Source organism: Antechinus flavipes, chromosome 5, assembly GCF_016432865.1.
Source record: "Antechinus flavipes isolate AdamAnt ecotype Samford, QLD, Australia chromosome 5, AdamAnt_v2, whole genome shotgun sequence".
In the NCBI taxonomy this organism is placed as follows: Eukaryota; Metazoa; Chordata; class Mammalia; order Dasyuromorphia; family Dasyuridae; genus Antechinus; species Antechinus flavipes.
Window position 1 is genome coordinate 12895894 of NC_067402.1, and position 12852 is coordinate 12908745.

Below are 12852 nucleotides of genomic sequence, written 5' to 3' on the forward strand. Positions count from 1 at the left end.
GTGTGGAAGCACTGTGCTAAACATTAGCAGAATTAACACATAGTAGGACTTATAGAAAAGCTCACTGCCTTCCTGTCCTTCCCCCTTCTGTAAGCACTGGGATATCCAGAAAGGCAAATAGAATCTCTGCCCTCATAGAGCACCCCACTGTCAAGGAGCAACTGTTTCATTGGAAAGCCCATCCTTGTTATTCAACCAATAGAAAGACACTGAAAAGTGAAAATCCCACAGCCCAGGAACAAAAGCCCAGCTTCCAACAGCAACACCCACATGGGCTGAGTCACACCCGGGAAAGCTCTGCCAACCCCACACATGAATCACGGTGACTTGCAAAGGTCACATCTAAATCGATATTCCCTTGTGCTCCTGCATGAAATAAACAGGGAATTTATGGAAGAGCATGGGGCGTTGAGCTCACAACTCAAGTGGGAAGAAACCCACCGTTTTCTGACCCGAGAAAACCTTGTAGAAAGTTTTACGGAGCTGGTCACATCGACTTCAGCCCTGAATTCAGCCCCTTCTCTCCTCTGACATGGCTGCCATTCTGAAGCAGACCTGTTGGGGAGAGGGAGGGTGCTGCTCACCCCGTTTCTCTCCCCATTCCGACCCATTTCCCATTCAGCTACCAAAGTGATCTTACCAAAGTTCATATCTGATCATATCACCCCCTACTCAAGAAACCCCAGTAGCGCCCTACTGCCTCCAGGAACAAACACACAACCCTCTGTTTGGTACTCAAAGTCCTTCATAACCTATCCCCCTGCTGCCTTCCCAGTCTTCTTACACCCCCACTGCGTGCTCTTCGATCCAGTGACCCCAGCCTCCTGGCTTTTCCATGAACATGACCCTCCATTTCTGGGCTCTGGATATCCCCCTTGCTGAGATTACTCTCTCTCCTCCTCCTCCTTTCTGCCTCTTGGCTTCCTTTAAAATCCAACTAAAATCCCCCCTTCTCCAGAAGGACTCCTCCAACCCCTCTTCACCAGGGCCACCCCTTTGTGAATTATTTCCCATTTATCCTCTCTATAGCTTGACTTAAAACTGAATTATCTCATGTCATTATGCAGCATCAGGGGGAAAAACCTGAAATTACACTTGGTCAAGACACACGTGAAATAACAAAATAAGTGGGTTGGCAGCAAATCGACAGTGACTAACATTAAATTTATTCAAAATGGATCTGAGTTGTCACCCCGGCTTGACTGAAAATTCTCTGGGTCTGTCTTTTGCTTCTTTTTGTGTTCTTAGCACTTAGCTCAGGACCTCTCACATGGTAGATGCTTAATAAGTTTTGACTGATAAATCGATAGTGATTTGGTCCCTCCTTCCTCATCCCACCAATCACAGACTAAAACTCACTTTTGGAAGAGAAATTGATTCTCCCTGAGGAGAAATTGTGAAATGATGAAGTGGGAGGGGAGAAGGATTTTGCCAAGAGTATAGACCTTCATGTCTCACGTAGAACACTGAATGTTCTTGACAATTCTCAAAGAAAATTGGGGAGGGAGTTTTTTTCCTGTATCATTTTTGCAACAATAATTTTCTATTCCCAGGCCACACGTGTGTATGTGAGTCAGCATGGTCTAGTGTTCTCACTGCTGGTCTTGGAGTCAGGAAGACTCCAAGGTTCGAATGACCACTCAGACATTTAGTAGCCATGGGATAAATAATTCTGGGCAAGTCACCAAAGCTTTCTGAATTCTAAGCAGAGCTCTAAAACTACAAGTGGCAGAGTGGGTTATTATCAGCATTGATAGAGAGAATTTCCTTACCTGGGAGTTCCCTTTACCAATGAACTCATAGATGCAGTCCCCATCCCCATCCTCAACCCGTAATCATGAATTTGTCCTTTAATTAAGCAATTTCAAAGGAGTGAACAAATGCAGCTCCCCATACTCCTAGTTGGCTGCCTTGTTCACCTCCTTGTTTATCCACGACTTAGGAAAGAAGAGCTTTCCTGATTTTTTCAGTTCACACATAGTTTCCCTATTTGGAAAGAATATTTTCTTCCTGGGAATTCAACACAACTAGAGAAGAAGCTATTGCGGCTGTGAGCTGAATTTCCCTCTCCAAAGCTGAGCTCAGCATCGGGGCTCCCCAAACATTTGTTCATTAATGAACTGACGGACCTGAGGTGCTGAAGTTACTCTACTGGGAGGATGGGTTGGAGGAGGGAGAAGGAGGAGAGGATACGAAAGTTTAGTCAACAATCACTTCCTGAGAGGGTCATTCTTGGATCTCAAATGTAGCTGTTGCCATGGAAGGACTGTTATTGATACCCAAACCCTCTTGAGCACATTGGTGCACTAAGGATTGGTGCTACTAGCAATTACTGAAAATGTTGGTCAGAAAATGAGTTAAAAGAACTGCTTTAAGGTTGAGGGAACACCGCCTCCCCCGGTCACGTGAGCGACAAGCACATTTGTCTCCATCCATTACACTCGTGTGGTCATGGTTTTGACGCCTCCAATCATCCCCATTTGGAGTCGGCCCTTCCTGAAGCAAAATCCTGCCGATATGTTATACCAGTTTAGCAGAGTCGGTGGCTGCTGTCCCTCGCTCTGGAAGAACGACAAAGTGCCACCCCGATGTTGGAGCCAAGGAACCATGTGCCCAGCTGTGGCCGACCCGAGCCACAGGACTCGGGAGTGCTCTCCCACAGGTTGGGCACCAGTAGCCCCTGTGGATGTCTGGGGGGCGCCTCTAGCTTTGCACAGCTTGGGTTTCTTCTGAGCTGATTCATTCTGCTTTGCTCATGGAGCACTACAGCCTCTCTGAAGAGGGCGCGCCATGGGGCGGTCCTGCGCCAGGGGTCCCATGTCATATAATCTGAAGTTCCCCAGAGACCACGAGAGGGAGCTTGTCTCGCCTCTTCCACCGCCTTGTGGGCGCTTGCCCTGGGTGACTCTCCACAAAACAGCCTTTCAGGCCAGCGATCGTTTGACATTTGGACCATGTGGCCCGCCCAGCAGTTCCACTCTCGGCGGGAGAGTTTGGCTCCAGAAAGGAGCTCAGGGTCTGGTCTCGGACCCTGCCAGGGGATCGCCAGAATCTTCTAAGACGATTCAAATGGAGGCGATTTGGTTTCCTGGCACGGCGCTGGTAGACGGACCAGGTTCTACAGGTGTGTAAAGTCGAGGTCAGCACGTGGCTCTGTAGCCCTTCAGTCTGGTGGCCGGTCTAATCCCTCTCCTCCCCCGCACTGGAGCCTCCCAAACCCTGGCCTAGCTCTGGCAACGAGTGTCAATCTCATTCAGTGTGGACATCCCCTCAAAGCATCCGGCCAAGTAAGCGAACTGATCCACAGCATCCCCAGCCGCACCGGCTGCAGTAACTGTGGGCTCCACTTACCGACGGCGTGATGCCGACTGGGGAAGCGCCCGTGTTTTCTTGGCGTTAGTTGTTGGGCTGAAATGAGCACAAGCAGCAAGAAACTGCATCGTCGCATCTCGGCTTTGGAGGCTGCATCGAGGGCAAGATCATCTGCAAACCAAAAACCCTGCACCGTCTCTCCCTCCTCTTTAGTCTTGGCTTGTGGCCTTTGCAAGTTAAATAATTTGCCATCTGCGCCATACCCGACCTCGATGCCATGTTTGTCCTCCATGAAGGTGACAAGATGGCTGAAAACCTCATGCAGAAGAAAAAGCATGGGAGCAAGCACACAGCCTCGCGCCTCTCACTGGTGACTGGGGAAGCACAGGATTAGGAGTCTGAATAATTCATTTTTAATGATAATCCCTTGGAGTTTCCATAGATTTTAAGATGATAGGCATATGGACTTTTTCACTCAATTCAACTGAACTGAAATGAATTAATTCGTTTCCAAAAAGCAGTCACATCACACAATACAAATGGCAAACAGAATGGCCCCCGGCCTCCATGAATTTCTGTGCTAATGTAGTAAACAGGATGGACATGTTAGTACACACACACACACACACACACACACACACACACACACACACCAAAGGATTTTAAGTGGCTCAGCTGAGGGAACTAGGAGATTAAGGGAATTTGGAATCAAGGATGGTTCATGAAACTGGAGGTGCTTAAGCTAAGCTATGAAGGAAGCTCCTCTCTGGAAAGGGAAGAGGAACAGTCCAGGACCAGGGGATAGCCAAGGCAAAAAGGCAGAGACCTACTACGTGCCAGAGACTGTGTTGGATGCTTAAACTTCCAGTGTCCTCACAACTTAGTAAAATGAATCTATCTGACTGGATCAGTTAAAAAAAAAAGTTTCTGCACCAAGAAAAATCTGGGAGATGTCCCAAATGTCTCTTTACTTCCAAATACACACATCCCACATATACAAAAAAGGAAGGAAGGAAGGAAGGAAGGAAGGAAGGAAGGAAGGAAGGAAGGAAGGAAGGAAGGAGGGAGGGAGGGAGGGGGGAGGGAGGAAAGGAAGGAGAGAGGGAGAGAGGGAGGAAGGAAAGGAGGGAGGGAGGGAGGGAAGGAGGAAAGGGAAGGAGGGAAGGAGGGAGGGAAGAGAAGGAGGGAAGAAAGGGAGGGAGAGAGGGAGGAAGGGAGGGAAGGAGGGAGGGAAGAGAAGGAGGGAAGAAAGGGAGGGAGGGAGGGAGGGAAGAAAGGGAGGGAAGGAGGGAGGGAGGAAGGGAAGAGGAAGAGAGAGAGAAAGAAAAAGAGAGGGAGAAAGAGAGAGAAGGGAGAGGAAGGGGAGAGGGAGAGGAAGGAGGGAGAAGAAGGAGAGAGGGAGAGGAAGGAAGGGAAGGAGGGATGGGCTTCAGCCTGACACCATTATTTGTCTGCATCAGCACTTCCTGACACACTGCTCCCACACCAACAGAAGCATGCCATTACTGGAGGGCTATTGCGGACCGACTCCTGGGTTATTTTAAACCTCCTCCCCTGGCTCAGTTGCCCGAGTCCCCAATTACCGCCTTGTCAAGTTAAGAGAGAATGGCATCTGCGAAGCACACTTGTCTCCATCCATTACACTCGCGTGGTCACGGTTTCGACGCCTCCTCCATCGCCCCCGTTTGGAGTCGCCCTTCCCGAAGCACATCCTGCCGACACGCTATGCCAGTTTAGCAGCGCAGGAAAGAGCAAATGCCCTGATGCTCGGCTGCCAGGCTGCCCAATCTGGGGGGGGGCTCAGCTTTAGGAAAGGCTCCCCTGGTCGGGACAAGCACAAAGCATCTGGAAGACCAAGGGCCCTTCTTCACCTTCTCTGTACCAGGGTTGCTGAGGAAGCCCCACAGACCCTTCTCGGGGTCCTTTTGAAATGAAACCACAAGATGCCCAAAGGAAACCAACTGAATGGAGGGGCAGTCATCGAAACATTTAAAAAATTAAATCCTCGGACCTGAGCTAAAGGAGCCCCGCCTCTCCTGGATTTCCCACGAAATTATGATCGAGATGAGACCTTCCTAATCTCCTTAAAAAGAGCTCGTCTCTCCAGGAGTCGGGGCTTTGTTTTTCTCTCTGAGACACCGAGTCCGTAGTGTTTTCCCTTAATTATATCCTGATTAACATAATTTTGTAATTTGGAGGTGTGGGCTGGCGCCCCGCCAGCGATCCCGGGGGACAGCTGAGACAGCTCATTTTAAAAAGTCAACAGTTCGAATGTGAGACGCCGCGAGATCTTATCCTGCTCTTACTTGGCAGATAAGTGAGTCTAGTGGTGGATGTTAATTAAACGGATATCTAGTCATTCATTCGCTGGATCCTCATTAATTCAAAAGACACTTATTAAGTACCTACGACTTTTATTAATTTGTGTTTAGCACCAGGGATACAAAGAGAAAATTAACTGGTCTCTGCCCTCGGGGAGCTTACAGTCCATTGTAGGAGAACATCATGTAGGGATGTAGATAAATAAAAATCGGGCATACACTGCCCTTGCACCCAGGGATTTCACAAACCTTGGGATAATCTTGATCCCAATGGGCTTGGGGGATCTTATTTCTGATCCAGGAAGGCCAGAGATCAGACAGAACATGGGCCATTCCAGACGGGGCTGAGCATCTTGGAAAATCATGGTACCGGAATAGCTGTAACGCAGTTTCCTCTGTCGACAGGAGGTCTATTAGGGGTGGCCATGTTGGAAATTGATGGTAAAAATAGGTTGTTACCAAGTATATAGAGAAGAGACCGTCAATATGACTTGGGGAGAAGGCTACAGTCTTGGGGTGGCCCCTTGTGGATATCCATCCTCCATATCTTGGCTCTGCCTTTTTGTAATGAAAAATCAGTGAGACGAAGATTACCCCCAATGGTGTGGTCATTGGGACAGATCTTAGGATCACAGCACAATAATGACATTGAAAAAAAGACACGGGAGCGGCTGGGGGCGTCATGGTGCACAGGGCGCCTGGCCTGAAGTCGGGAAGATTCTTGAGCCCGAGATCAAATCTGACCTCAGACACTGACTGTGTGATCCTGAGCAGGTCATTTTCTCCTGTTTGCCTCAGTTTCCTCATCATGAAATGAGCCGGGGAAGGGAGTGACAGATAACACTCCAGTGTCTTTGCCAACAAAACCCCAAATAGGGTCATGAAAAGTGGGATGTTACCGAAACCACCAAACACACAGAGCTGGAGTCAGCAGGAAGAGCAAAACGTTGCAGCGAAAGAAGGAATTGGTCACGCAGAGCTTTTAGGAAGTACCTGAAATCCTCCCAAAAGACACCCTCAGTTACTCTCACCCCAGAAAGATCCTTCACTGCCCCTTGCCACTAGCCAAGGAAACTTGCCCATCCCTTCCCTTCCTCCCCTTGATCCCATTCCCTACATGTCTCCACCAGTAACAGGTGATAGCTAAATAATGCCTACCACAGACTCCAAGAGAACAAGCATTTATTATGTGCCTGCTGTGTGCACTTCGAAAATATTTCATCATTTGATTCATGTCCTAACTTCAAATTCTTGAGAATCTGGCCTCTCCTGCCTCTGGTGACACAGCATCATGGGAAGAATATTGATGTGGAAAAGATGGAGGGTACAGTAGAGACAAGTTAGCTTCTGATGGTCAGAGGGCCCGGGTTCAAAGTCTCCCTCTGATACTTCCTGCCTTAGGGCTCAGGTGGGCCTTGCTTTCCCCTCCGTAAAAGGAGTGGGTTGGACTGAGGGCCCATCCAGCATTATCGCCGGGATCCAATGGGCCTTTGGTTTGGGGGGTGGGGAGGCAGAGAAGTCTGGCTCAATCAGAGTGTAACACTCCACCAAAGTCGAGCTAACCATTCCTGTTCAGGTCGGGCTCCATTCATTGTACTCAGATATTCACATATTCCTAAAATAGGCTCCCATTTCTCAAATCTCAGAAAGCCGTCTCCTCCAGCAAACGTCCCATCCAATGTCCTTTCCCAGCAGAGGTGATAGATTTGTGCCGATGTAATTACACTCTCTCTCCTATCCCTACTGACATGGGAGTCAGAGCCAGGCTGGAGAGTGGGTTCTCTGGGGAAAATGAGGAGAAAAGAAAGGGGGAAAGGAGAGAGAAGGAAGAAGAGATGGAAAGAAAAAAAAGGACGGAAGAAAGGAGAAAGGGAAAGGAGAGAAAGAGAGAGACAGAGAGAAAAAAGAGAAAAGGAGAAGAAGGGAAGGAGGGAAGGAGAGACAGTGAGAAAAGGAGAGGGAGAGAGGGAGGGAAGAAGAGAAAGGAAAGATAAAAGGAAGGGAAGAGAGATATGGAGGGAAAGAAGTAGGAGGATGAGGAAGGGAGGGAGGAAAAGGGAAGGAAATGGAGAGAGAGGAAGGGAAGGAGGAAGAGAGGGAAGAAAGAAGGCAGGGAGAGATGGAGGAAGAAAGGAAAGGATAAAGGGAGGAAGGAAAGGAGGGAAGGAAGAAGTAGAGGGAGGGAGGGAACTTCCTATAAGAAAAAGTACCTGAGCTAAGCCAGAAGGAAACTAGAGACTGAAAGGAGCTATGAAGAGGGAGGGCACTCCAGGTAAGAGGCACAACCTCCCAGCACAAAGCTACGGATATTGGAGATGATAGTGTTATATATGAAAAGTAATATGAAGAAAGGCTGGAAAGACCAGTGAAAGGCCTTGAATGACAGCCTGAAGAATCACTACTTCCCATCAGGTAATAGTTACTCTCAGCACAGGTGATCTCCACCCGCCAGAATCAGCAGGGAACCCCCAGCAGCCTTTGCTCCCGGAGGCGGCTGAATGCTGCAGCGCTCGGCGTCGCTCCTGCCACAGACAGCCTGGCTGCAGCCTCGTCTTCAGATTCTCTGCCACAAAAAGTAACTGTCAAGGATAATAGGAATGAGGTTTGACCTACTTTTCCCTAGATCCTTGCAAAGTCGGCGCAGCTCGAGCCCTCCTCACCTCCAGCGTGTGCCCCGGCCCCCTTCCGGAGCCTGTGGGTTTTCCACCTTCTCCTTCCTCCCAGCAGCCCCCTCTTCCCCCACACTGGCCCCCTTCTTGCCTCTGGAACCAGCCACTTTCATCTGGGCAGGGGGGCAGGGATCCAGCCCTTCCATCCCACCGGCGCTCACCAGACCGTCCACACGTCCCTCACTCTTGGAGTAAACAGACTCAATTTCCAACTGGCTTGGAAGCTGCCCTGCAGGGTTCGAGACACTGTCCCAGTCAGGGTGCAGTGAGAATAAAGAGGACCAGACCCTGCCCTCAGGGAGGTGACGGTGTCCTGGCAGGACAAGCAAAGGCCGAGGAACTCAAGGCCTCCCGATCCTCCATGACTGGCTTTCCCCTTGGACAATGTATTCAAAGGAGCCTCAGTTTCCTCATCTGTCAAAAGAAGATGCTGGCAAGAAATCCTTTGAGATCCTGGCAGCTTTGTCTCTAGTTCCCCGAGAGCCCCTGGGCTAAGCCTTGAAGAAAAATAAAGATTCTGAGACATAGAAGTGCAGAAAGATTGCAACTGGGCAAGGGGTCCTGTCAGTGCAAAGGATTATGGGCCGAACATGGAAGCTCAAATGAAAGGAAGAGTTTGGTCGAAACCCTCTGGTGACAGTCACACAGCCAAGAATAAAAGCAAGAGCCAGTGTGCTCCTTTGACCCTGTACACACTAACTAACCCTCCCCACACGCATCCTGCCCCACAAATAAGGGTAAGATCTGCTCTCCATAACCCTAAATCTTCCAGGAGCCCCTCCCCCCTTTTAATTTAGTCCAGGTAGCCATTGAATAATGAGCCGCAATGTGTTCTAGGGAACAGAATGTGGGACTTGGAACCAGGACTACTGGGCTCGGACCCCCCCCAGACACCACCGAGCATCATGACTCGGAGCAAGGCACTTCCTCACCTTAAAATGAAAGTAACCTTGTCTCTTGCTCAGGGTGAGGTACCGGGAGCTTGCATTGGATCATTATCCAGTGATCATTATGGGGCAGAGAATGGAGGGCTTTTACTGCTGCTGCTGCTTGTTTCCCCCAATTCAGGACCCAGAGGAGGCTTCCACAGCCGGCAATCAGCACACAAGCGTTTCTGCAGCATGGCGGGAGGTCTGGGGCACTTAAACAGGAAAGGGGGGAAGGAGGCTGTGCAGAAGGGCCAGCAACCAGAGCTGGGAAGAGAGCCGGGCCAGTCACCTGGCTGGGCTTCTTGTGGAACATTCAGCTGGACACCTGGGAAACTCCAGGTCCTTCAAAGAGCATGGGAAGCCACCTCCTGGGGAGCTAGAGAGGAGCTTAGAGATCCCTTAGAGAAAATACTTCATTTGAAAGTGGGGAAACTTTAGCCGGGGGAAAGGAAGTTACATGTCCAAGGTGTCTCTAGCGGCAGGTCCAGATATGCCCTCACAGCCCCTTCCCCAGACTTGACTCACAAGCCCCTATTTCTGCCCAACAGGTCCAGCACCCGGCTCCTTGCTCTGTTCCAGTAGGTGACCCGGACAAGTTTAGCCCAGAGAAGGGTCAGAGACTCTGCAGCCCCACTGAGGCAGGAGATGTTTGGGGGGGGGCACTGACCCCAAGGTGGCAGGAGGGGTTTGGGCCCAGGGCCATACACAAGGCACTCAACCCACTGGGGACCTTAAAGCAGCAGCTGCCCGGGAGCAGAGCCGGAAATCTCTCAGCCCCAGCCCCCTCCCCTCCAGGGGGAAGCACCCAGACCCAGAAGACGCTCTCCCCCCATTCCCAGGGCCCCAGCTGGCCCGGCCCGCGGCCCCAGCCTCGGGTGGGAGGGAAGCCACCTGCAGATGCAGAGACCTCTGAGGAGCGGGGGCGTTCAGAGTGCCCCCCCCAGGAGGGGAAGGGCAGGAGGCTGCTGGGAGAGTGAGGCAGCCCAGCCTGAGCTACGGAGGCTCTAATCTGCCCCCAAGTCTCGCAGCCGGGCGCCCCGACTTCGCCCTCCCCCACCCCCACCCGTAGCCACTCCAGCTCCAGCCCCCGAACTTCAGTGGGGGAGCTAGTTGGCTTCCGTGGGGGAGAGCCCCGCTCCCGCTCCAGGCGGGCCGGCAGCACGTGCCGGGGGGCTGGGGGCCGGGCCAGCTCTCCCTTCCGCCGCCACCCGGCCCGGCCGGCGGGGGGCCCTGCCCGGGTCACTCACCCTGCCGCCGCCACCGGCGCTCCTCTTCCTGCGCAGGGTGAGCCCGCTGCGCAGCAGCGCCGGCAGGTCCCGCAGCCGGTGCCGCAGCTGGGGCTCGGGGGGCTGCGGCTGCTCGGGGGTTCCCGGGCTCCCTCCTCTCCGCAGCTGGCGTCTCCCCCCCGGGGCCCCGGCGGCCCCCGACGCCCCGGGCTCGGCCGGCTCCGGGCTCTCGGCCGGCGGGGGCTGCATCTTCACGGCGCCCACAGCCATCTTCATGCCCGGGCGCCCGGCGCTGCCGGCGCTCCTGGCGTCCGGACCTCACCTCGGACGCCGTGCCAGGCGGGGAGAAGCGCGGGCGGGACTGCGGCGGGTGCGCGGGGCTCCGTGCCAACCGCTGCCCACCCGCGAGCCTGCCTCTCTCCTCCTCTTCCTCCTTCTCCTCCTCCTGGCTCCCCACGCCCAGTCCCTGCCGGGCGCGCCTCCTCCTGCCCGGCCCAGGTGCGCAGGCCCCGCCCTACCTGCCGCTCCCGCCGCCCCCCTCGGCGCCGCGCTCCGCTCCGCGGGGCTGCCCCGGCTGCCGGACGCGGCCGGCCCGGGGGGGAACAATAGAGAACAGGAAGACTGTCCCGGGAGGGGGGATGAGGGGGGGACGCTCGGCAAGGCGTGAGCTCATCCCAGGTGCAGGAAATCCACCCTATCCCTCCCAGTCCCTCCTCCCGCCGCCGGCCCAGACCACCGCTCTACCCGGCCCCGCGCTCCTCTCTCGGGGGATCCCCGAGCCTGGGAGCTCCACCGGCCGCGGCTTCCTTCCCCCTCTCTAACCAGCTGAGGCCCCAAAGGGAAATGGCCCCCCGCCCCTCCCCCCAGTCTCCACCGCCGCTGCCCCCCGCGTGCCATCTGACTTTGGACCCGGGGCCCCGTCACCTGTCTATGGCTGGAAGGGCTGTTGGAGAGCAGCTCGTCAGATCCCCTCCCCCATTCACGCACGAACACACTTTACAGGTGAGGAAACTGAGGCCCAAACAAAGTGACGGGCCTGCGGCGCAAGAGGGAATAAATCGCGGACTGGGATTCGAACTCGGGCCTTCTTTTTCCGACTCCAGCCTACTCCTTCTCCTGCCCCGATGGCAGCGCGCGCTGGCCTTGCTTAAGAAGCGCCCCCCCCTCCCGACCTCCTTTCCATCCTTCCGGGGAAGAGGGGAGAGGCTCTTTGGAGGCCAGAATGCCACCTGGAGGTTCGGGGGGCTTGGGGATGGCGGCTGCCGGGGGGGGCGGAGAGCGTGAGCCCCCAAGCCCCGACATCCCGCCAGAATGGCCCCAGGCCTGCAGCGAAGCCCGGGCAACAGCCCGATTCTGCTTCCCGGCGGGGAGAGGCGGGCACCCCATCACGGTCGCGGGAGCCCGGCCCGGGCTAGCTGGGGCACCGGAGCCTGACCTCCCCCCGCAGAGAGGCCCGACGCGCCGGCATTGAGCCCATTTCAGCTCGCCAGCATTTCAGCATCCGAGGGTGAAAGTGCGTGAACCCCTGGGACTCAGCCTGAGAGCTACTTCTGCCCCCTCCAAGGTGGCCCAGCTCAGAACATTTTCCCCCCTCCCCCCTCCCCACCCACTCCCCCCCCTCCCGGTTCCGCTCAGTCACCACAGCAAAGGACCCGAAATAAGCCCGTCTCTGGCAACGAATTCCCTGAAGACGAGAAGCTCGTTCACTCTTACTTGTAGATTCACTCAACAAACACAAAGAGGCTCCAGGCCCCTCGGGCTATTGGGGGGTGGAAGGCTGGCTCCTAAGCCCTAAGATTCAGCCCCTGCGGCTACTTCTTTCCCCAACGAAGAGCACTTTCTCCCTTCCTTAGCCCTTCTTCCAGGGGCAAAGATGCTTTTCTGAAAGGGGTCGCTGAGGGCAAGCGGGAGGTGGCTGTGGAGGCTCCCTAGGGTGCAAGGGAGGCCGCGCGGAGACTTCCCAGCAGAGTTCCACAGAGAGAGAATGGGGAAGGAAGATCTGCTGCCTGTTATCCCCAGAAAGCTGGGCCCTCCCTCATCTCCCTCAGCCTCCCCTTTCCCATCTGAAAAATGCCAGTCTAGTTCCTAATGGGAAGTCTAAGGTCCTAAGTGACTTTGTGGGATTCCCCCATGGAGGACAGCGTGGAAGTGAGCCCCCTCCCCCCAGTCCTCCCCCAACATCCAGGCTTTGAGCCCACCCCAGAGGCCCCTTCCCCAGTCCCTCTCTTTCCTCCTCCCCCTCCCCCGTCACTGACTGAGAGGGCACCAAGGAGGAAGGAAGATCTGAGGGTCAAAGGTGTATCCCAGAGAATCCTTGCTCAGGAGTCTGGAGCAGTAGGAAACATTCCCAAAGGAGCTGGAAAGTGGCAGGGAACATTCCCATGCACGGAAGGGT

At 54.1% G+C, this 12852-nt stretch overlaps 1 protein-coding gene across 1 annotated transcript in view; it reads right to left on the minus strand.

Annotated features, from left to right (window-relative positions):
• Window positions 1-10999, minus strand: part of RAPGEF5 (Rap guanine nucleotide exchange factor 5) — a 228013-nt gene extending 217014 nt beyond the window's left edge. Inside the window, exon 1 of the mRNA XM_052001415.1 lies at window positions 10479-10999. Within this exon, the coding sequence (XP_051857375.1) occupies window positions 10479-10733 (255 nt within the window). The 5' untranslated portion in view covers window positions 10734-10999. The remainder of the gene's footprint in view (window positions 1-10478) is intronic.
• Between the last annotated feature and the right edge of the window lie 1853 nt (window positions 11000-12852).